The sequence below is a fragment of the Ovis canadensis genome, chromosome 1 (assembly GCF_042477335.2).
Source record: "Ovis canadensis isolate MfBH-ARS-UI-01 breed Bighorn chromosome 1, ARS-UI_OviCan_v2, whole genome shotgun sequence".
NCBI lineage: Eukaryota > Metazoa > Chordata > Mammalia > Artiodactyla > Bovidae > Ovis > Ovis canadensis.
The window spans coordinates 78,555,716-78,578,776 of NC_091245.1; the positions used below are offsets into that span (position 1 = coordinate 78,555,716).

Consider the following 23,061-nt stretch of genomic DNA (forward strand, 5'->3'; position numbering starts at 1 on the left):
TTGATTCAATAACAAGTATATTAATTCTAACTGAATACTGTTCTGATGCTGGAAATAAGAGAAAAAAACTCCCACCCTATATCATGTAAGTTCAGTAGCTTAAAACAAAAACAACCCCCCCAAACAAAAACTTGGCCCCTGCCAGGCCAGGGCTAAATAGGCAGGGTCTTGGCAGAAGTGTATGTGATTGCAATACACCTGAGTCTCCCAGCAGAGATTTCACTCCTATGCAAGACAGCAACAACTGGGACCAAGAACCTGGACTCTGAATCCCCCTGATGTGAGAGAAAATTTTTATTTCAGCAAGTTTTAACTATGAATGATTAGAGGGCTGTCTTGCAAGCTTATTGGCCTTGCTGTACTGAAAGCCTTAAATAACAACAGATAAAAGACACTGGCAAAAAACCCCCCAACTCAACTAATTCCATTTAGATATCACCTAAATGGACTGTATTCATTAGGTCCTGCTTAATCCTACCCCCATATTAATGGGGTTAATAGTCAATAGACTATAGTTAATAGACTATTAACTATTAATAAGTTAGTAGTCATTAACAGTTTTTGAAGGACAGACAGGGAAGCAAAGGAGGGGTATTTTGTACTTCATCCTGAACAGGCACCCTGAGGAACAGACTGGAAAAAACTCCTGCCACGGGACCTGAGACTATGTTACATGTTAGACAGAGAAGGTATATTTCAAGTGTCACAGGAGGGTGGAGATATGTCAGATTTATGCATGGGCATTCAGAGAAAGTTCAAACAGAAAGGGCCTTGGAAGTCACCGAGTGAAATTCCTTATTTGACAAGATGAAAACAATCCATCGCAAGGCCATTTGGTAGATGCCCAGCTTAGAACCCAAGTGTCCTGAAAACCCACCTAGCATTTTTTTAAATTATGTCATGTTTCTGAGTTAAATTTTCAAATAAATGACTTTCCCAGTGAAAAATGATTTCTGGAGGGTGATGACTTTTATGAAAAATTCCGCTTGTGGAAGATTCCAACATCAGACTGCAAATCTCTGTCTAAGGCCATAGGATCAAAAATTCTGTGGTAAAAACAGATCACTCTGTTCTTTATAGTGTGGATCATTCAAGCCCCTTGCTTACCCCCAGAAACCCAGTGGTATGTAACCTTCTGACCATTCGTTTTTACCCTCTATTTCATTACTGAAACAGAAGCCACACTCTAGAAAGGAGTTTGGCGATGAGAGAGAAAACTGAAATTCTGATTTTAATTAAGACTTGAAGATTTTCTGTATATTACAACCCATATCCCACCTTACCAAAGAAAAAGTGAATTTCAATTAGGACATAAAGTAATTCTCTCTGAAAATGTGGGATGGAAAGATCAGCCCTGGGTCTTAGGAGTATATTTATCTCTCAGAAAAATCTCATGCCCAGGATGCATCAGACAAAGATGAAATACATTGCGGGTATATTACATTTTATTCTAGCATTGATGGAAGGGGTGGGGGAAGGAAAGAAAAATGAAGCAAGGTGAAAAATAGGGCGATTGAGAGACAGAAAAGACAGAGAAACTTGTTAATTACAGGACTTTCTGAGCAAGATATTTTTCTTCCCTTTCACAAGTTAGAAGCTATTGAATAATTCATACCAGCATGGAAAGGCTGCCTTTTCCCTGGGTGATGTATAACTGAGCAGGAGAGAGCTTCGAGTGGGTTCACCGCATCAGCCACCACTCTAGCTTCTGAGCACGGGGGTGCTCTCCTCTTGAGCTCAGCTTCTGCTTTTGCAGCCAAGCACCCTTACTGCTGCTGCTCCTGCCTGCCTACCTGCCCACCCGCCCCGGCTTGCAGCCTGCCACTTTACTTTCTCCAGCCTTGCTGCCAGCTGAGGAGTCTCCCTGCAGCTGCTGGCTTCTGCCTAGGGCCATGTGTGGATGCTGCACCGGGAAGGAGGCACTTGCTCCTGGTGCTGATCCCAGCTGAGTTTCTCCTGTTGATTGCAGGACCACAGATGCTGCTGCTGAGGAGGTATTCCTTGGCCTCCCTCCCTCTGCTACCCGTCAGCTAAGGACCAGCCAGAAAGTAAGATACCCCCAACCCCTTTTCCTCTGGCATTTCCCCCAGGTGGCATATCTCTGCTTTCTCATGGAAACTAGGGGCTCCATCTGCCATTCCCACGTGTGTATCTGTGTGTGTATTTAGCGGGCGAAGGGGCGACTGAGGGACAGGGATTGTATTGTTCTGTCCCAAGGCTTCCCTGGTGCCTGCTGAGTGCAAAGAGGCCTTTCTCTGGCACTGGAGACATTTTCGAGGCAGGCACTTGTCATTTGCCACCCCCGTTCTCCTCGAGCTCCCTCTACCCCCTTCCCCAGCCCATTATTCTGCCACAGCCTTTTGTGTCGGTGGCAGAGGTCTGAAGGAAGGTCTCTGCCCTCCCTGCAGGAGGGCATCAGGATGGGCCGCGCTGCGAGAAACGGACGCTAGCCAGCGAGGTGTGAAGGGTTGGCCAGAATGACCAACTCTTCCACGTCCACCTCCTCCACCACCGGGGGATCCCTGCTGCTGCTCTGCGAGGAAGAGGAGTCGTGGGCGGGCCGACGCATCCCCGTGTCCCTCCTGTACTCGGGCCTGGCCATCGGGGGCACGCTGGCCAACGGCATGGTCATCTATCTCGTGTCGTCCTTCCGAAAGCTTCAGACGACCAGCAACGCCTTCATCGTGAACGGCTGCGCCGCCGACCTCAGCGTCTGCGCCCTCTGGATGCCGCAGGAGGCGGTGCTCGGGCTCCTGCCGGCGGGCTCCGCGGAGCCCCCCGGGGATTGGGACGGCGCCGGGGGCAGCTACCGCCTGCTGCGGGGCGGGCTGCTGGGCCTCGGGCTCACCGTGTCCCTCTTGTCCCACTGCCTGGTGGCCCTGAACCGCTACCTGCTCATCACGCGGGCGCCCGCCACCTACCAGGCGCTGTACCAGCGGCGCCACACGGCGGGCATGCTGGCGTTGTCCTGGGCGCTAGCCCTGGGCCTCGTGCTGCTGCTGCCGCCCTGGGCGCCGCGTCCGGGCGCCGCGCCCCCGCGCGTCCACTACCCGGCCCTGCTGGCCGCCGGGGCGCTGCTGGCGCAGACGGCGCTGCTGCTGCACTGCTACCTGGGCATCGTGCGCCGCGTGCGCGTCAGCGTCAAGCGGGTCAGCGTCCTCAACTTCCACCTGCTGCACCAGCTGCCCGGCTGCGCCGCCGCCGCCGCCGCCTTCCCGGGCGCCCCGCACGCGCCGGGCCCGGGTGGTGCTCAGCTCCCGGCGCAGGCTCAGCCCCTGCCCGCGGCGTTGCACCCGCGGCGGGCGCAGCGGCGTCTCAGCGGCCTGTCGGTGCTGCTGCTCTGCTGCGTCTTCCTGCTGGCCACGCAGCCGCTGGTGTGGGTGAGCCTGGCCAGCGGCTTCTCGCTGCCCGTGCCCTGGGGCGTGCAGGCGGCCAGCTGGCTCCTGTGCTGTGCCCTGTCCGCGCTCAACCCGCTGCTCTACACGTGGAGGAACGAAGAGTTCCGCCGCTCGGTGCGCTCAGTCCTGCCCGGCGTCGGCGACGCGGCGGCCGCTGCTGCCGCCGCCACGGCCGTGCCCGCGGTGTCCCAAGCTCAGCTGGGCACTCGCGCCGCCGGCCAGCACTGGTGACCCGGGCAGGGCGCTCGGGAAGCGGAGATGCCCGCCTTCCAATGGCCTTGGTCACCGCCGCCTCCTTGGAAAGTATCCCCAGCCTGAACGAAGACTCCGGCGGGCGAAGCTCAATAAACCGGTGCGAAGATTTCGCCTTCGACCCCAGTGGAATACCTGAACCGAGGTTTCAGTGTACATGTGGGCCGCGAAGTCATTTTCGACGGCCACCTGATTTTTACCCTTTGTTTCCGTGTTTTAGGGAAATCCTGAAGTCAGAACACCGGAAACTTCAGGAACTTGCGCAATGACTTTCCGAAAGAACCGGTCAATTTATTTTCACAGTTTTGGAAAAACAGCTTTGTTACCTTGATTACCATTCCCACCTTCATCGTCTTAAGATGTATATAAAGCGCCTCGAGTGTGCATAAGCCAAAGGGAATAATATTGACGAAGGAAATAATATTTATAAAGCATTTTAGAAAGTAACCTATCTTTAATGATGCTTCTGTAACAATTTAGCCTTTCTGTATTGACCTGAAGAATGAAGTCACAGATATACACCAGTAAGTTGCCGTTAAGACCCCAGGCCCTTTGCTCTTAAAAGGGTTTTTATAAAGTAACATCATTCCGGGATGAGACAGAATCTTAGCCAGTGAGGAGGGAAACCCTCAGATTTATTATTTTACATTCCCCTTTGCACTTCTAAGACTGAAAATTGACATTAAGTGTTAAAGTGACAGGTTTCCATTGTGTTGATTGACGGTCTGAGCTAGCTATGGAATGTTGAAAAAAAAATAAGGGCGCTGTCTATTTCAGGTACCAGTGTCGGGTTTTCTGTGGCATGCACGTTTGTTGTTACCCTCATTTTCTCATCAGTTTACCTGCCTTGTGAGTGTGATTGCGGCTGTGAACTTTCTGTACTATAATGGTTGCTAAGGAGAATAAGTCCTTCTGTTTTCTCTTTAACATTTAAAATATCTCAATGCACATGATTTAATTAAACACGACTAACACCATGATTGCATAGCTAATATTAACCTCTATTGCATGCTCCTAGATGCTAGAACTTACTGAGCATGTGGTATACTAAAGCAATACCCATTGGACAAGGACATTGTACTTCTTCCAGACACCAGAAGAAGCAGCCATCAATTATATGAAAAGAGACATAGAGACACCTCTGGCTACCAAGAATTCTTGTCTTGACCCAATTTATGAGAAAACTCTCAGGTGGGACTTTATCTTGCAAATGAACCACTCTGCAAAGCCACCTGTGCTTTTTAAGGGTTTAGACAAGCCACACACTAGAAAGGAACAATTTTTTAAATGTAGTTCATATGTATTACCATGACACTTAACATTGATATCGTATATGTTAAAGAAGGTATAATGAACTCAGTTATAAAAAGGAACAGTTCAAGTGGGAATCTGTTCTAAAATGTATAATTTGAGGCTTGCCATTTTCATCTCTCTTAGTAAATTTATTTAGGGATGTTCAATATTTGAAATGCAAAGCTGTGTAAAATCACTATAAAATTAAAATGAGAGAAAAGTAGTAAAATAATCAGTTACCAGCAATTCTGACTGCTGCTCACTACATCCAATCTGGGGCTGAACAGCCTCGACTGTGTAATTCAGGAACCAAATTGTTGGCCTCCTGGACGTTTGTAAGCCAGGAGAGTGGGAACACTTGTACATTTGAATAATTATGGGAGTGGCAGGAAACTTTGACATGTTTGCAGAAAAACGAAACAGATGTGTTCATCACCAGTAGTCAGCAGTCATTTTATTAATCTAATCCCTTTGTGCATGCGCCATTTCTCTCTTACTAAGGTTTCATCTGCTCCCATTTTTCTTGATTTAAATACTCAATTAAAGTTCACACAACTATTCCTCTGCCTGTTTTTTTCGTCTGTCTCTGGTCTTCTTGAATATCTCTTTGAGAACACTGTAACAGATGACACTGTATCCCAAAGCACTGGTGATAAAAGCGACTTCTTTGTTCTGGCTTTATTTGATTCTACATTTAGTTTCTAAATTTATTTCTATCTTTTATAACTAAATAGGATACATATGCCAGCATTGAAAAGAAATAGCTATTATTTCCTTTCTGTAAGTGTAACTGATTTGGGGGAAAGGCTGCAATAACAGAGAACTGAATTTTACTTTTTTGTGGGGAGAGGGCTGGGGGACACTTGTCTAAGTTCCTTATCAAAAGGTTTTCTTTTAATTAGGCCTTTATCCTTGTTTCTCGCGGTAGATGCTACAAACCTGCTATTCCTGCAAACAGTTGCCAAGCACATAAACTTAGCTTTTCACATATCCAATATCTTGCAGTGTTTCTGGTTAACACAGAACCACCTTTGCTGGCTCAGTGCCACGTGGGAGACCTACTTCAGGTTGTATTTACTGGTAATTAACTCCACAGGACTGATTCACTCTTAATTTAGAAGTAGAAGTGATGTGTCTAAAAACGCCTTACTCCCAGCAAGAGCTGGGAGTTGGAGTTACTGCTTTTACAAATTAAGTTAATGAAGATTGTGTTCCTGTTTAAATGAAACTACATATTATCCACTCGGAATGAAAAGTCCTAATTGCTGTTGTGGGCTGTCTTGCTTCACTTTTTCTACTTTTTTCTTTAGGTATATGCCTATTAAGACATATAGCACACTCTCCACCCACCCATCCTTGCACCTTAATGGCTAAATTCTGCTTTCCTGCTTTCAAAATGTAATATGTGCTTAAACAATAATTCTGTTTTGTACAGAGGCATCCACGGGTGTTTTTCTCTGTATTATTATTATTTTTTAATACTATAGGGCTTTAACTCTCTGATAGAGAAAACCCTTGAAAAGATCTGCTCACCCAAGAAACACGGGTCTGCTCTGGCCTCCTGGTTCAATGCAAATCTGTTCTTCTGATGACAGCTGAATTGGCCAGCTTCATTGTTTCCCGTGTGGCCTTTATTCCATTCTCCCAGGGACTCAGACACTGCTCATCTGGCTCAATGGCAGTCCAGGCAGCTGACCTGACAAAAGGCATCAGTGGCATAAACTTAAATTCAAGAATGCTGAGAAAAATTGTAGATGTCCCTCACTTTCAAAAGCCTGATCTTAACGTTTCTGAGGTGTTGGGGGTAAGAATGGATCTCTGGGTAGGAGCTCTTGGGTTGCAGAAACAAGGCTGGGGGGAGCCTTTCTTTCTGCCTCTCCTCTCCTAATCAGTATGCTGAGTGAGGGGACCCCCTGTGTGGACTCAGCCCAGGTTCTGTCTCGGCACACCTCCGCCTCTCAACCAGCCACCTTGCCCAACTCCAGGATCTATGACACACATCCAGGGGGTAGAGCAGAAGTGACCTCAAGCCATTTAGAAAGGGAATTCTGGGGGTCTGGGTACCAGGGCAAGGCACAGGCTGTACCTGGGGGAGGGCACAGCCCTCCTTGGCTCCCCTTTCTATGTGGTAAAGGAATTAGCCAGAGGAGGGTGGGAGCAGGTTCTTTAAAGCACGGGACCCAGATTGGGACCCTCAGTATCTCTAACCTAAGGGCAATGCCGCTTTCATATACGTCCTCCTCAGGTATCCTTTCCTAGCTCCTCCCACCTTAAACAGGTGCAGTACACACAGTTTCTCCAGGTACTTAATCACATCAAGCCTATTGCTGTCAGTAAGGAGGACGGTGGGGAGGGAGTGGGAAGGATACCAATGAAACCAGGGAGGTCAGATGTTGATGGCTATTGAAAGGGCGTGATGGGTAACTGGGATGTTTTGCACAGTTCTCTTTACTGTGTGTATCTTTGAAAGTTTTCATAATGAAAAGTTTAAAGAAAAGTGAAGCCAAGGAAGAAGGAAGGAAGAAAGAGAAAAAGTAAAGAAAGAACAACAATTAAGGTACCTAAAGTTATGTGATAACTTAAAAGGAGGAGCTGGGATTCAAAGTTTTGTCTGAATCCAGAGTGTGAGAGAGCATGAGCGCATGCCAGCACATAACCACTGTGCTGTCGATACGATCAGAGTTTTGAATCAAGTGTGGAGCCCCCTCCATGACATGCTGTTGTTCAGTCGCCCAGTTGCATCCGACTCTTTTCGACCCCCTGGACTGCAGCATGTCAGGCCTCTCTGTCCCTCACTGCCTCCTGAAGTTTACCCAAGTTCATGTACATTGCATTGGTGATTCCAGGATGCGACCATTCTCTAATTCCCACCCCCCCCCCCCACTTGTACCTGTCACTATAGCCTACTTATTCTCTACACTGCCTTCTAAACATGGCCCATGTTTTGTGTCCATAACCTGTTCATTCAAGGACCTTGCTAGTGTCCCCTCGTGTCTCATCACTTACCCAACCCTCATCCTTCCTTCCTGGAAGGTTCCCTTTGTTTCTCCCTCTCATCAGAGCTCCTCTAGTCATAATCTCTGCCCCTACAGACCTCCCATACCTCTCTGATCTTACCACATAGTCCCTTGTATTACCTCTGCCTTTATGTCTGTGATATCTCCAAAACTAGATAGGAAAGTTTATTTTTGGTTTATTTTTGATTTTTTCATTTTTTAGAGCAAATACTGTCTTTTATCTTTTGCTGTTGTTGTTATTGTTCAGTCACTCAGTTGTGTCCAGCTCTTTGTGACCTCCCTGTCCAGGCCTCCCTGTCCTTCCCCACCTCCTGGAGCTTGCCCAAACTCATGTCCATTGAGTCAGTGATGACATCTAACCATCTTATCCTCTGTCGTCCCCTTTTCTTCCTGCCTTTAATTTTTCCCAACATCAAGGTCTTTTCTAATGAGTCAGTTCTTCCCATCAGGTGGCTCTAAAATATTAGAGCTTCAGCTTCAGCATCAGTTATTCCAATGAATATTCAGGACTGATTTCCTTTAGAATGGACTGGTTGGATCTCCTAGCAGTCCAAGGGACTCTCAAGAGTCTTCTCCAACACCACAGTTCAAAGCATCATTTCTTTAACACTCAGCCTTCTTTATGGTCCAACTCTCACATACATACATGCCTACTGGAAAAACCACAACTTAGACCATATGGACCTTTGTTGGCAAAGGAATGTCTCTGCTTTTTAATACAGTGTCTAGGTTGGTCATAGCTTTTCTTCCAAGGAGCAAGTGTCTTTTAATTTCATGGCTGCAGTCACCATCTGTAGTAATTGTGGAGCCCAATAAAATAAAGTCTGACACTGTTTCCACTGTTTCCTCATCTATTTCCCATGAAGTGATGGGACCAGATGCCATAATCTTCATTTTTTGAATGTTGAGTTTTAGCCAACTTTTTCACTCTCCTCTTTCACCTTCATCAAGAGGCTCTTTAGTTCCTCTCCACTTTCTGCCATAAGGGTGATGTCATTTGTATTTCTGAGGTTATTGATATTTCTCCTGGCAATCTTGATTCCAGCTTGTGTTTTATCCAGCCTGGCATTTCACATGATGTACTCTGCATATAAGATAAGTTAAGTAAGCAGGGTGACAATATGTGGCTTTGACCTACTCCTTTTCCAATTTGGAACCGGTCTGTTGTTCCACGTCCAGTTCTAGCTGTTGCTTCTTGACCTGCATACAGGTTTCTCAGGAGGCAGGTAAGGTGGTCTGATATTTCCATCTCTTTAATAAATTTACACATTTTTATCTTTTAGTAACCAGTTACCTGAAATATACTAAATAATTCATGTATGTTTATAGTTGATAAGAATTTTGAGAGAGAAAAAGATTTGATCCTTTCCTTGCCTGTATATTTTTCTCTTAATAAAACAGACTGAGAATAAATCCTATTTCCCAACTCATATCTTGCCAAAGGATATCCGAGAGTAATAATGTATGGGATTATGAGCCATGTGTATAAATCACACACTATTGTTTTGGGCCCAACATTCAAAAAACTATGATTGTGGCAGCTGAGAGTCGAAGAATTGATGCTTTTGAACTGTGGTGTTGGAGAAGACTCTTGAGAGTCCTTTGGACTGCAAGGAGATCCAACTAGTCCATCCTAAAGGAAATCCGTCTGGAATATTCATTGGAAGAACTGATGCTGAAGCTGAAATTCCAATACTTTGGCCACCTGATGCAAAGAACTGACTCATTGGAAAAGACCCTGATGCTGGGAAAGATTGAAGGCGGGAGGAGAAGGGGATGACAGAGGATGAGATGGTTGGATGGTATCACCGACTCGATGGACAGGAGTTTGAGCAAGCTCAGGGAGTTGGTGATGGACAGGGAAGCCTGGCATGCTGCAGTCCATGGGATCGCAAAAACACAGACATGACTGAGTGACTGAACTGACTGACTGATCATTTGGGGGAAAGTTTACATTCCTGTTATCCAAGCTCTGTTCACACTGACAAAAACAACAGTAAGGAGTTTCAGTTCTAATTACTACTTTAAATTCAAGGTCAAATTACTGAACAAATATTCAATAATTAGATATGTACTTCTTTCTTAGGGCCTTGCGTAGTAAAGTTTTGTATATTTGATTTCTAAAAGCTTTAAACATCCAAGGAGCGGCAGCTGCGCAGGCGCAGGAGGGCCAAGAGGAGCTACTCCACATTCAAGGTCAAGAGGGGTGGCTGTGAGGAGATACCCCACGTCCAAGGTAAGAGAAACCCAAGTAAGATGGATGGTGTTGTGAGAGGGTATCAGAGGGCAGACACACTGAAACCATAATCACAAAAACTAGTCAATCTAATCACACGGACCACAGTCTTGTCTAAATCAATGAAACTAAGCTATGCTGTGTGGGGCCACCCAAGATGGGAGGGTCATGGTGGAGAGGTCTGACAGAATGTGGTCCACTGGAGAAGGGAATGGCAAACCACTTCGGTATTCTTGCCTTGAGAACCCCATGAACAGTATGAAAAGGCAAAAAGATACGACACTGAAAGATGAACTCCCCAGATCGGCAGGTGGCCAATATGCTGCTGGAGATCAGTGGAGAAATAACTCCAGAAAGAATGAAGGGATGGAGCCAAAGCAAAAACATCACCCAGTTGTGGATGTGATTGGTGATAGAAGCAAGGTTTGATGTTGTAAAGAGCAATATTGCATAGGAACCTGGAATGTCAGGTCCATGAATCAAGGCAAATTGGAAGTGGTCAAACAAGAGATGGCAAGGGTGAATACTGACATTCTAGGAATCAGCGAACTAAAATGGACTGCAATGGGTGAATTTAACTCAGATGACCATTATATTTACTACTGCAGGCAGGAATCCCTTAGAAGAAATGGAGTAGCCATCATGGTCAACAAACGAATCCAAAATACAGTACTTGGATGCAATCTCAAAAACGTCAGAATGATCTCTGCTCGTTTCCAAGGCAAACCATTCAATATCATGGTAATCCAAGCCTATGCCCCAACCAGTAACGCTGAAGAAGCTGAAGTCGAATGGTTCTACAAAGACCTACAAGACCTTTTAGAACTAACACCCCCCAAAGATGTTCCTTTTTACTATAGGGGACTGGAACGCAAAAGTAGGAAGTCAAGAAACACCTGGAGTAACAGGCAAATTTGGCCTTGGAGTACAGAATGAAGCAGGGTAAAGGCTAATAGAGATTTGCCAAGAGAACGCATTGGTCATAGCAAACACCCTCTTCGAACAACACAAGAGAAGACGCTACACATGGACATCACCAGATGGTCAACACCAAAATCAGATTGATTATATTCTCTGCAGCCAAAGATGGAGAAGCTCTATACAGTCAGCAAAAACAAGACCAGGAGCTGACTGTGGCTCAGATCATGAACTCTTTATTGCCAAATTCAGACTTAAATTGAAGAAAGTGGGGAAAACCACTAGACCATTCAGGTATGACCTAAATCAAATCCCTTATGATTATACAGTGGAAGTGAGAAATAGATTTAAGGGACTAGATCTGATAGATAGAGTGCCTGATGAACTATGGAATGAGGTTCATGACATTGTACAGGAGACAGGGATTAAGACCATCCCCATGGAAAAGAAATGCAAAAAAGCAAAATGGCTGTCTCTGGAGGCCTTACAAATAGCTGTGAAAAGAAGAGAGGCGAAAAGCAAAGGAGAAAAGGAAAAATATAAGCATCTGAATGCAGAGTTCCAAAGAATAGCAAGGAGAGATAAGAAAGCCTTCCTCAGCGATCAGTGCAAAGAAATATTGAAAACAACGGAACGAGAAAGACTAGAGATCTCTTCAAGAAAATTAGAGGTACAAAGGGAACATTTCATGCAAAGATGGGCTCAATAAAGGACAAAAATGGTATGGACCTAACAGAAGCAGAAGATATTAAGAAGAGGTGGCAAGAATACACAGAAGAACTGTACAAAAAATAGCTTCATGACCCAGATAATCACAATGGTGTGATCATTCACCTAGAGCCAGACATCCTGGAATGTGAAATCAAGTGGGCCTTAGAAAGCATCACTACGAACAAAGCTAGTGGAGGTGATGGCATTCCAGTTGAGCTATTTCAAATCCTGAAAGATGATGCAGTGAAAGTATTGCACTCAATATGCCCGCACATTTGGAAAACTCGGCAGTGGCCACAGGACTGGAAAATGTCAGTTTTCATTCCAATCCCAAAGAAAGGCAATGCCAAAGAATGCTCAAACTACCGCACAATTGCACTCATCTCATATGCTAATAAAGTAATGCTCAAAATTCACCAAGCCAGGCTTCAGCAGTATGTGAACTGTGAACTTCCTGATGTTCAAGCTGGTTTTAGAAAAGGCAGAGGAACCAGAGATCAAATTGCCAACATCCACTGGATCATGGAAACAGCAAGGGAGTTCCAGAAAAACATCTATTTCTGCTTTATTGACTATGCCAAAGCCTTTGACTGTGTGGATCACAATAAACTGTGGAAAATTCTGAAAGAGATGGGAATACCACACCACCTGACCTGCCTCTTAAAAAACCTATTTGCAGGTCAGGAAGCAACAGTTAGAACTGAACATGGAACAACAGACTTGTTCCAAATAGGAAAAGGAGTACATCAAGGCTGTATATTGTCACCCTGCTTATTTAACTTCTATGCAGAGTACTTCATGAGAAACACTGGGCTGGAAGAAGCACAAGCTGGAATCAAGATTGCCTGGAGAAATATCAATAAACTCAGGTATGGAGATGACACCACCCTTATGGCAGAAAGTGAAGAGGAACTAAAAAGCCTCTTGATGAAAGTGAAAGAGGAGAGTGAAAAAGTTGGCTTAAAGCTCAACATTCATAAAATTAAGATCATGGCATCTGGTCCCATCACTTCATGGGGAATAGATGAGGAAACAGTGGAAACAGTGTCAGACTTTATTTTGGGGGGCTCCAAAATCACTGCAGATGGTGATTTCAGCCATGAAATTAAAAGACACTTACTCCTGGAAGGAAAGTTAATGACCAACCTAGATAGCATATTAAAAAGCAGAGATATTACTTTGCCAACAACGGTCTGTCTAGTCAAGGCTGTGGTTTTCCCAGTGGTCATGTAAGGATGTGAAGAAAGCTGAGTGCCGAAGAATTGATGCTTTTGAACTGTGGTGTTGGAGAAGACTCTTGAGAGTCCTTTGGACTGCAAGGAGATCCAACCAGTCCATCCTAAAGGAGATCAGTCCTGGGTGTTCATTGGAAGGACTGATGCTGAGGCTGAAACTCCAATACTTTGGCTACCTGACGTGAAGAGTTGACTCATTGGAAAAGACTCTGATGCTGGGAGAAATTGGGGGCAACAGGAGAAGGTGACGACAGAGGATGAGATGGCTGGATGGCTTCACTGACTCAATGGACGTGAGTTTGAATGAACTCCGGGAGTTGGTGATGGACAGGGAGGCCTGGCGATTCATGGAGTCACAAAGAGTCAGACACAACTGAGCGACTGAACTGAACTGAACTGAACTGAATCAATGGCCATGCAATATTCCTAAAATCCTGGGAGAAACTGCTGTGGTAATGTCTTCTTGTCAGTTCACTGGAGATCAGCCTGCCTAGACCACTGCTATTTTTATTAGACAGAAAGAGCTTCAGTTTTTAATCTTTCCTGTTGTAAAGTAGGCCCATTTCCCATTTTGTTTGTTTTCAGGTAGTAGATAAGTATGTAGGGTCCTTTGCATTGTTATGCTGTAGTGGGTACTCTGCTTTTAGCCAAATGAAACTTCCATGAAATGTTGTCATGGTTAAATTCTATTATTGTACTACAAAAAATTTTTTCCCACTAAAGTTTTATTTCCTGAAAATACAATGTGTTTTTTGATGTGAAGATTAATGTCTATTTTCATAGGAAATTTGTAAAATATGGAAACATAGAAGAAATTATATCATTCATTACCACTCAGCATTTTATTATACTCATCTACTTAAAAAATCTCTTTCCCTATGTATATTTATTTTTTTCTATGTATATTTAATTGTACATAAACCAGAAAGTATATATTGACATACATGTATAGGCATGTGTATCCATATACTCACTTATATTTAAAAAGTGTAAGTAGAAGATAGATATTATAAAGAGGGGTCTAGGGCTTATAACAGTTAGCATATGTCCAGCTATAAGCAGTAGACTACCTAACTGCAACTCTTAAACAATGATGGCATTTCATCATCACACAATTCAGAAGTCTTCTGGCAGTTTCCCGAATTTGTTCAGTAGCATCTTTTCTTTTTTATAAATTTCCAAAAATCACTAGGGTATAAGGCCTTTAAACGAGCAATCGTTCTATGTATTTTAAAATTGGAATTCATTGGAAACATTTAAACATAAGGAATGCACACAGAAATACAAAATTCTGGCTTCCCTAGAGAAAGTGGACTATCTGAGCACACCGGTCTCAACATTCTTGCAGAGTAAAAATAAGCCGCAGCAGTGGCCATTTGGAGGCCCACACACAGTCCCATACAACACTGACCACCTGGCCTGCTTCACTCATTTCTATTTCTTCCTTGCCTGGGCCCTGCAGAATTTGGCTATTTGTTGCCACACTCCTACATATGCAGGCTACCTTCCCATGTGAACTGCTTTCCATGGGGACACTTGGGCTCCAATAACTGAATACCTCCAGAAGAGATTCCTTGCAGAGTACTGTGCCTAAGTGAGAGAAACCTGGGCAGCCTGGGGGCAGCTGTCTAACAGGTTTGTTCAGTAGCATCGTGATGTCAACAAGTGCCCAGGTTCTTTGCATCCTTCTGTGCCAGCAGCCTCAGTGCTGTGATACGATGGTTCCAAGATGGCTGCTGCAGTCACATGACAGACCCCAAAGCAGAGGAGAGGGTTAAAGCTTCTCTTTGCCTGTCTCTCTTTTTCATGAGAGAGGAAACACTGAGAAGCTCCCCCAAAGATGTCTCTGATCTTGTAGGTCACATGGCTACCCATAAAGGAAGGTGAGTTGTGAACACTTGGCATTAAAAAAAAAATTTATCATGAGAAATCTATCCAGTGCTTGTCAATGTATGGGATTTATGGTTTGCCATTTGTACTGCTTGTTACCTACTCAGTGGATTTGATCTCTTATTTGGAACTTAGAGACGGACTGCTGGCTGAAATGAGCGAATCCTTGTGCAATTAGAAGTCGTGTGTTGTTAAGTCTGTTGCACTGATATAGGATCTTCTCTGGCTTCTATTACTTAGCTTCTTGAGAGTGAACATATGGAACATTGGAAAATCTGCAATATACCAGATCTCCTTCTGTTTCTGACCCTCTCATAGTTGGTTTCTATAAGAAAGGGGTTGGTTTCTATGAAAGGGAACTCCTGCTGGTGTGGAGCAGGCAGAGGTGAGAGCAGTCCTCAGACTTCCTCAAACATCAGGACTCAAGCGGTGGGACTATTTCCATATTATGGTCAGAACGTACTGGGGTCTGGAAGTGGCCAGGAAGTAGCACCCCCTCTTCACTCACTGAGTTTTGGACCACGTAATACATAAGAACATGTATGTAAATGGTGACCCACAGTATCACCTCTATGTTGATGAAGTTTCATTTAGAAGATGTAACTAAATGTAAAGCCTGAGATGGGCTTACTAATGCCCTCCCTACCAGTCTAGTCCTTGGAATAAGGAAGTCAACTGGCTCTCGCTGGTCCAGGTGAGAAGGAGGAAGACAGCACATCTCTTGGGCTCAAGATCTTGTTAAACTAGCTCTACTCTGAGAACTTGGCAGGTGGCTATTGCCTATCCCCTTCACCTCCAAGGGACAGATTAACAGATGGGGCCATACTAGCAAAGTGCCTTCTCTGGAGATCAGAGGAACAAGGAGAAGGCATTCTCTTCTAAAATACACTGAAAGAGGGTGCAGTCAGGAGGAACAGGCAGGCTTCTAGTGTACGTGTGTGTGTGTGTTTGTTGCTCAGTTGTGTCTGACTCTTTGAGACCCCCATGGGCAGGAGCCCACCAGGCTCCTCTGTCCATGGAATTCTCCAGGCAAGAATACTGGAGTGGGTAGCCATTTCCTTCTCCAGGGGATCTTCCTGATCCAGGGATTGAACCTGGATCTCCTCATTTCAGGTGGATTCTTTACCACCTGAGCCACCAGGGAAGACCTGGCTTCCTGTAGATGAGCCATGGAGCTGTTCTATCCCGATTTATCTGTTAAAGGAAACGCCTTGCAGTTTCTGGGAATAGGTAAACTGCCCATTGTATTGGGAGTGTAAGCCTAGTATCATTGAAACTAGACCCTAAATGCAAATTTGAGCTATAAACAAATGTAGTATCCAGATCCAGGAAAGAATAAATTGTGCCATATTCTGAAGTACAATTGAAGGAGATCCTCGGTGTGGAGAAGAGAAGAATATGTAAAAAAATAAAATTGCTTTCAAATATCTGAAAGGCTGTCAAACAAAATAATTACGCCAGCTTCCATTTCTTGGTAACATACCTTGTGTCAAGTACTATGTCATGCACTTTACATATATTACCTTTTCTGATTTTCAAACAACCCTATAAGGCAGTTACGATGACTCCAATATTGGAGTTGCAAATGCTGATTCTTTAAGAGTTTGACTTGCCTAACTTTACTCAACTGACAAGAGAAAGAGCTGACCACTGAATTCAAGTCCAGCTAACTCCACATCTTGGCGTTGCAAACACAACACCCAGCCGCAGAGAAGGGAGGAAATGGGTGAAGGGTGTGATTCTAGGAGCAAGATTTGGCTCAGTGGGTGGGAGATAGATTTCAGCTTAATTTGAGAAAGAACTTCGTCTCAATATGCACTTAAAATAGAACAGGCTGTCTTAGGAAATTGCGACTTTCCTAATACTTGAGGAATTCAAGTACGGTGTGGAGGACTAGCTCTGGAAAGAATGTCTATTATGTGGGAAGTTTTATCAAATCAACTCTGAAATGCCTTTGAAATCGAATTTCTAAGATTATATAATATTTCTTCTTCTGCTTGGAGGTGACAAAATTTTTCTCGCTCTGAGCTTATAACATTTCAAATAATTAGTCCAAAGGACTCTGTTTGGCAAAAACCTTACCCGTATTAGCCCACAGAGAAGCCAGCCTAGGTGACCAAGGATGTTTCTCTCTGGATGTGAATGCGCCACGTTCTTGGTGACTTTGCATCATTTCTGCAGCTATTTTTGTTCATTTCCTTTCTGTTCCCACCCCATTCCCAAACATTTTTTTTTTTTTTAATGGAAAATGGGCTGAAAGAAGTGCATTGTATTTAAAATTTCTCAGGCTAAATATCAGGGCCTTACATACCACCTAACTCACTTAAAAACTTTCATAAACACAATACTTTGAAAGACCTTGAGAAGACTATTTGGATGAGAAATAAGCTATTATTGGCTACTGGGTAAAAGCTGCTGCTGCTGCTGCTAAGTAGCTTCAGTCGTGTCCGACTCTGTGCGACCCCATAGACGGCAGCCCACCAGGCTCCCCTGTCCCTGGGATTCTCCAGGCAAGAACACTGGAATGGGTTGCCATTTCCTTCTCCAATGCATGAAAGTGAAAAGTGAAAGTGAAATCGCTCGGTCTCATCTGACTCTTAGCGACCCCCTGGACTGCAGCCTACCAGGCTCCTCCATCCATGGGATTTTCCAGGCAAGAGTACTGGAGTGGGGTGCCATCGCCTTCTCCGGGGTAAAAGCTACCGTTGCTGAAAGTTCCTGGTTGAGTTTTTCGCATAAAAGTCCCCAGCAGATCTGAACCAAAGTCTGCTTGTATGTTCAGAATGGTGCTGCGCTGACAGTCTGACTCCTCTCAAGGTTCTGACACAATGCAAGATGGACTGAAACACTAACAGCTACCAATATAAAAACTGAGTAAAGAGCTATTTTGGATTTGTTGGAGACAAATAACAGACCAATAAACCTAAAAAATAAACCTAAAATTTATAGACGCTGTGCTTTCCAATTCACTTGAACAAAAATGTGAAACTCCTCAATTTATAAGCACTGAAATTTCCTGGTGTTGGAATATGGAAACAATGCCACATGCCTTCTTAATTTACGGAAAGTGAATATGGCTTTCTTTAATCTTTGTCATTGTTATTATTGTCATTACCATCATTATGAGTATTGTAAAAATTTTAGTCACTAATAGCTCAATGCAGAGCACTGAGTTAAAAGCATTAACTTTTGCTATTTAACAAAGTACCCTGGAATAGTGACTTTAAACAATAATCTTTAATTTGCTTATGAATCTGAGAGTCAGAAATTTGGACAGAATTATCTGAGTGGTTCTTCTGCAGGTTTCAGCTAAACCCAGTCTGCAGTCAGTGGTGGTCCACAGTTTACACACCTGCCTGACATTTGATCAGCTCTTGGCTGGGCTAGCAGTTGGATAACTGCATTAGTCCTGACTCATTTCTGTGATGGTAGTCTCAGCATCAAGTTTCTGCTTCTTCATTGGCTAATGTACATTGATCAAAGCAAGTTACAGGACAAACCCTGCCTCAAAGAAGAGAGGAATATAATCATCTTTTCATGAGGCTATCTTTGAAGTCACCTTGCAAGACTGTGGAAGGAAAGGAGTTCTGGCTATTTTTGTGATGGACTGAAGATATTAATATATCATCTTTGTGCACAAGGTTCTGACAATCTCATTATGGAGAAAGAACATGAATAGCAGCAAACAACAAGTTGCCCCATATAAATATATACACCATTAAATAGAATAGAGTAGGGAGTGAAGTCAGCATGGCTTCACCAATGATGTGGGATTTGGAAGGGTATAGGAGAGGAAAATGAAGGTCGCTCAGTTCTGCACGACTCTTGGTAACCCCATGGACGAGTTCTCGAGGCCAGATTACTGGAGTGCGTAGCTTTTTCCCTTCTCCAGCAGATCTTCCCAACCCAGGAATCAAACCAGGTCTCCTGAATTGCAGGTGGATTCTTTACCAACTGAGCTATTCTGCTTTATTGACTATGCCAAAGCCTTTGACTGTGTGGATCACAACAAACTGTCAAAAATTCTTAAAGAGATGGAAATACCAGACCACTTGACCTGCCTTCTGAGACAGCTGTATGCAGGTCAAGAAGCAACAGTTAGAACTGGACATGGAACAACAGACTGGTTCCAAATTGGGAAAGGAGTCCATCAAGGCTGTATACTGTCACCCTGCTTATTTAACTTATAGGTAGAGTGAATCATGTGAAATGCCAGGCTGGATGAAGCGTAAACTGGAATCAAGATTGTCAGGAGAAATATCAATAACCTCAGATATGCAGATGACACCACCCTTATGGCAGAAAGTGAAGAAGAACTAAAGAGCCTCTTGATGAAAGTGAAAGAGGAGAGTGAAAAAGTTGGCTTAAAGCTCAACATTGAGAAAACGAAGATCATGGCATCTGGTCCCATCACTTCATGGCAAATAGGGAAACAATGGAAACAGTGACAGACTTTATTTTTTTGGGCTCTAAAATCACTGCAGATGGTGACTGCAGCCATGAAATTAAAAGACGCTTACTCCTTGGCAGAAAAGTTATGACCAACCTAGATAGTATATTCAAAAGCAGAGACATTCGTTTGCCAACAAAGGCTCATCTAGTCAAAGCTATGGTTTTTTCAGTAGTCATGTATGGTTGTGAGGGTTGGACTATAAAGAAAGCTGAGCACCAAAGAATTGATTTTGAACTGTGGTGTTGGAGAAGACCTTTGAGAGTCCCTTGGACTGCAAGGAGATCCAACCAGTCCATCCTAAAGGAAATCAGTCCTGAATATTCAGGACATGAGTCTGAGTAAGCTCCGGGAGTTGGTGATGGACAGGGAAGCCTGGAGTGCTGCAGTTCATGGGGTCACAAAGAGTTGAACATGACTGAGTGACTGAACTGAACTGAGGAGAGGAAGTGAAGTGAAGTGGTTCAGTTGTGTCGGACTCTTTGTGACACCATGGACTGTAGCCTATCAGGCTCCTCCGCCCATGGGATTTTGCAGGCAAGGGTGCTGGAGTGGATTGCCATTTAAGGGCATTGTAAACACAGAGAGAGGTAGGAGCAAAGACAGTGTATTAGGTTTTCACTGTTTTCATTATAAAATTCTGTGTCTTAAAGCGACACATATTTTTTATTTTCCAGTTCTGTAGAAGTTCATACGATCTCACCAGACTAAAAGCAAAATGTTGGCAGGCTGTGTTCCCTTCTGGAGGTTGTAAAGGATAATCTATTTCCTGCTCACTTGGGTTGAGGCAGAATTCATCTCTGTGAGGGTGTAGAATGGAGGTCCACATTTTCTTGGAGCTTCCCTGGTGACTCAGACAGTAAGGAATCTACCTACAATGGTGGAGACCCAGGTTCAATCCCTGGGTTGGGAAGATCCCCTGGAGAAGGAAATGACAATCCACTCCAGTATTCTTGCCTGGGAAATCCCATGGAGGCAAAATCCCATGGTGGACTACAGTCCATGGGATCGGAAAGAATAGGACACGACTGAGTGACTAACACTTTGTAAAGTGAGGATGAGTCCCAGCTCCTAGAGGCTATTGGTTTCCCTGACTCAGGGTCTCCTCCCTTCAGCTTCAAAGCCATCAGTGGGGAGGGGGGTGAATCCACTCATGTCTTCTGTCTTTCAGGCTTCTTGCACTTTTTAAGAATTTATGAGATTAGATTGGATCAATTCAATCTAATCTAATCCAGATAATCCAGGATTATTTCATCTCAAGGTCATTCACTTTAACCTTAGCACAAAGTCCCTTTTGTCACAGTAGGTAACATCATCCTAGGTTCTGGGAATTAGGACATGGTGTATTGGAGGGAGGCATTATTTTCCCTACCACAGACATGGCAGCAGGGCTGTTTGACTGCAAAGAAAAAGTTAACATAAAGAAAAGAAGGACGTAAGATTAAGTAGGAAAGGAAGATGATATTGATCCAAACATATTTTATGATTGGAGTTTTTAGGCTTAAACCTAAACATAAAGCTCAGTCCTGGTGATTCTGAAACTTTTATCCATATGTTTATTAATCAAGAAATGTATACCAAATTTTTATTTTTAGTGATTGTATTGGTGGCTCAGCGGTAAAGAATCTACCTGCCAATGCAGCAGACCCGAGTTTGATTTCTGCGTCAGGAAGATACCCTGGAGAAGGGAATGGCAACCCATGCCAGTATTCTTGCCTGGGAAAATCCCATGTCCCGAGAAGCCTGGTGGGCTACAGTCCATAGGGTCACAAAAGAGTTGGACACGACTTAGTGACTAAACAACAATCACAAAACAATACTTTTTAAAATGCAAAATAACACCACAAATATACTTAAAAAGCTTCACCTCCTTTCCCCACCTCAGTCTATCTGCTATTCAGGCCCACTGTTGTCTTCTACTCCTCCTCTCCCAATCACAAAACAGGATTCTCTCTCCAAGATCCCTCCTCTATGTTGACAACATTTCTATAACATTTGTTGACCCAGGAAGCTGTCTGACCTTGAAGCACATCACCATCTTCAAGATATTATGTAAAGCTGCTTTTGTTGGCAGGAGCCTGTAGCTCATTTTTATAGGACTTGACCTTTTTACAAATATGATAAAAAAATCTATACGTATACAATGTCAGTTTCTTATTAACCAGTTGGATAGAATTTCATGGAACACGATGTCTCTGCCTAGACTCACAGTCCAATTTTCATTTTGTTTTCTTTGGACTGAGTTTCCAGCCCAGTTTGAGTCTGCAGTGTCATTACTAAAAGTATGGAGGACCATCTCTATTCTCAAGAATAGCAACAAGAAGCCCCCAAAAAGCTCTTTGAACCTCTAAATTGAGGTGGAGATGAAAGGAGAAGTGCTCTTTGTCTTAAAGACTATCTTCTTTCTTCATGAAAGAAGTCAGTCTTAATGCTGAAAAATGTAAGAACAAGACAACTCAGTTGCAGAGATGAACATCTAAAAGCAGAAAAGAATGGTAATTTGCTGTAGCTAAAAATAGACTCCCACCCTGATGCATTTGCATCATGTGGGTTGCTGGCAGTGTGGCCAGCCTTCATCTGTAAAGAGAGAACGTCAGAGCCTATAGTCAAAAATCAGACACAGTTGATTTTAATGTGCTTTGCTTCTAAGTGGGACACATTCCAATGATTCTTCTGACTTTCCTCACACTGATAATCAGAGGCATCATTATTACATTTCTGGTTCCAATCATTTATCAGATGGCTACTCTGCAAACAATATAGTTGTGGTCCTTGCCTTTAGGGGACTTAGGTCCAGTAGGGGAAGGAAACACAAAGCAAGTGATTACACACATTCTTCATTCATTACAGTTGGGATAAGTGACAATAAGCAAAAATGGTCAGTGCTATGTACATTTATAAAGGGAAGCACTAAATTAGTTTTCTAAAATGATCAGTGTTCTCTGTAGCCTCCTGAACTTCATAAACTGAATCCTTTGTTTCGAAATCAGGTGATTCCTTCCTACTACCTTCATTTTTGTGGCTTTTGGAAATTGTCTCTACTTCCTAAAACTGAACCTCCCTACATGCTCTTAGAGTACTTCTCTAGTGGCTCAGATGGTAAAGCATCTGCCTGCAATGCAGGAGACCTGACTTTGATCCCTGGGTGGGGAAGATCCCCTGGAGAAGGGGATGGCTACCCACTCCAGTAGTCTTGCCTGGGAAATCCCAAGGACAGAGGAGCCTGGTTGGGCTAGAGTCCATGAGGTTGTAAAGAGTCAGACATTACTAAGTGAATAACATTTTCACTTCATTACATGCTCTCATAGCACCCTGTGGTTAATCTGTAGCTCATATCTTGCAGGTATTTAGCAATTGTTTGGTTTATTTATTGGCCTATATGTCCCTCTAGGCCAGAAGCTTCTCGAAGGCAAGACTGTGTTCTATTCAGTGACATATTTCCTACTACATAATACACATCAGATAAATGCTGAGAGAGTGAAAGAGAGTCAGTTGACACTGGGACTCTGATCTCTTCAGTGGAGCCATTTATTAGATAAGTTCCCTCTTTCCCTTTCTATTTCTCCCCTGTTTCTTCAATGTGGATCCTTCAAGTTAGCTCTTCAACATGTTCAAGCTGACTCCTCCACAAAGAAATCCTCCCTTGATTAGCTATCTCATC

General features: G+C 43.8%; 1 protein-coding gene across 1 annotated transcript; it reads left to right on the forward strand.

Annotated features, from left to right (window-relative positions):
- The first annotated feature begins 281 nt into the window (after positions 1-281).
- Positions 282-6,214, forward strand: GPR88 (G protein-coupled receptor 88). The gene has a single exon (XM_069598905.1). It carries the CDS (start codon positions 2,478-2,480, stop codon positions 3,627-3,629), a length of 1,152 nt encoding a protein of 383 aa, XP_069455006.1. The 5' UTR covers positions 282-2,477; the 3' UTR covers positions 3,630-6,214.
- The last annotated feature ends 16,847 nt before the right edge of the window (positions 6,215-23,061 follow it).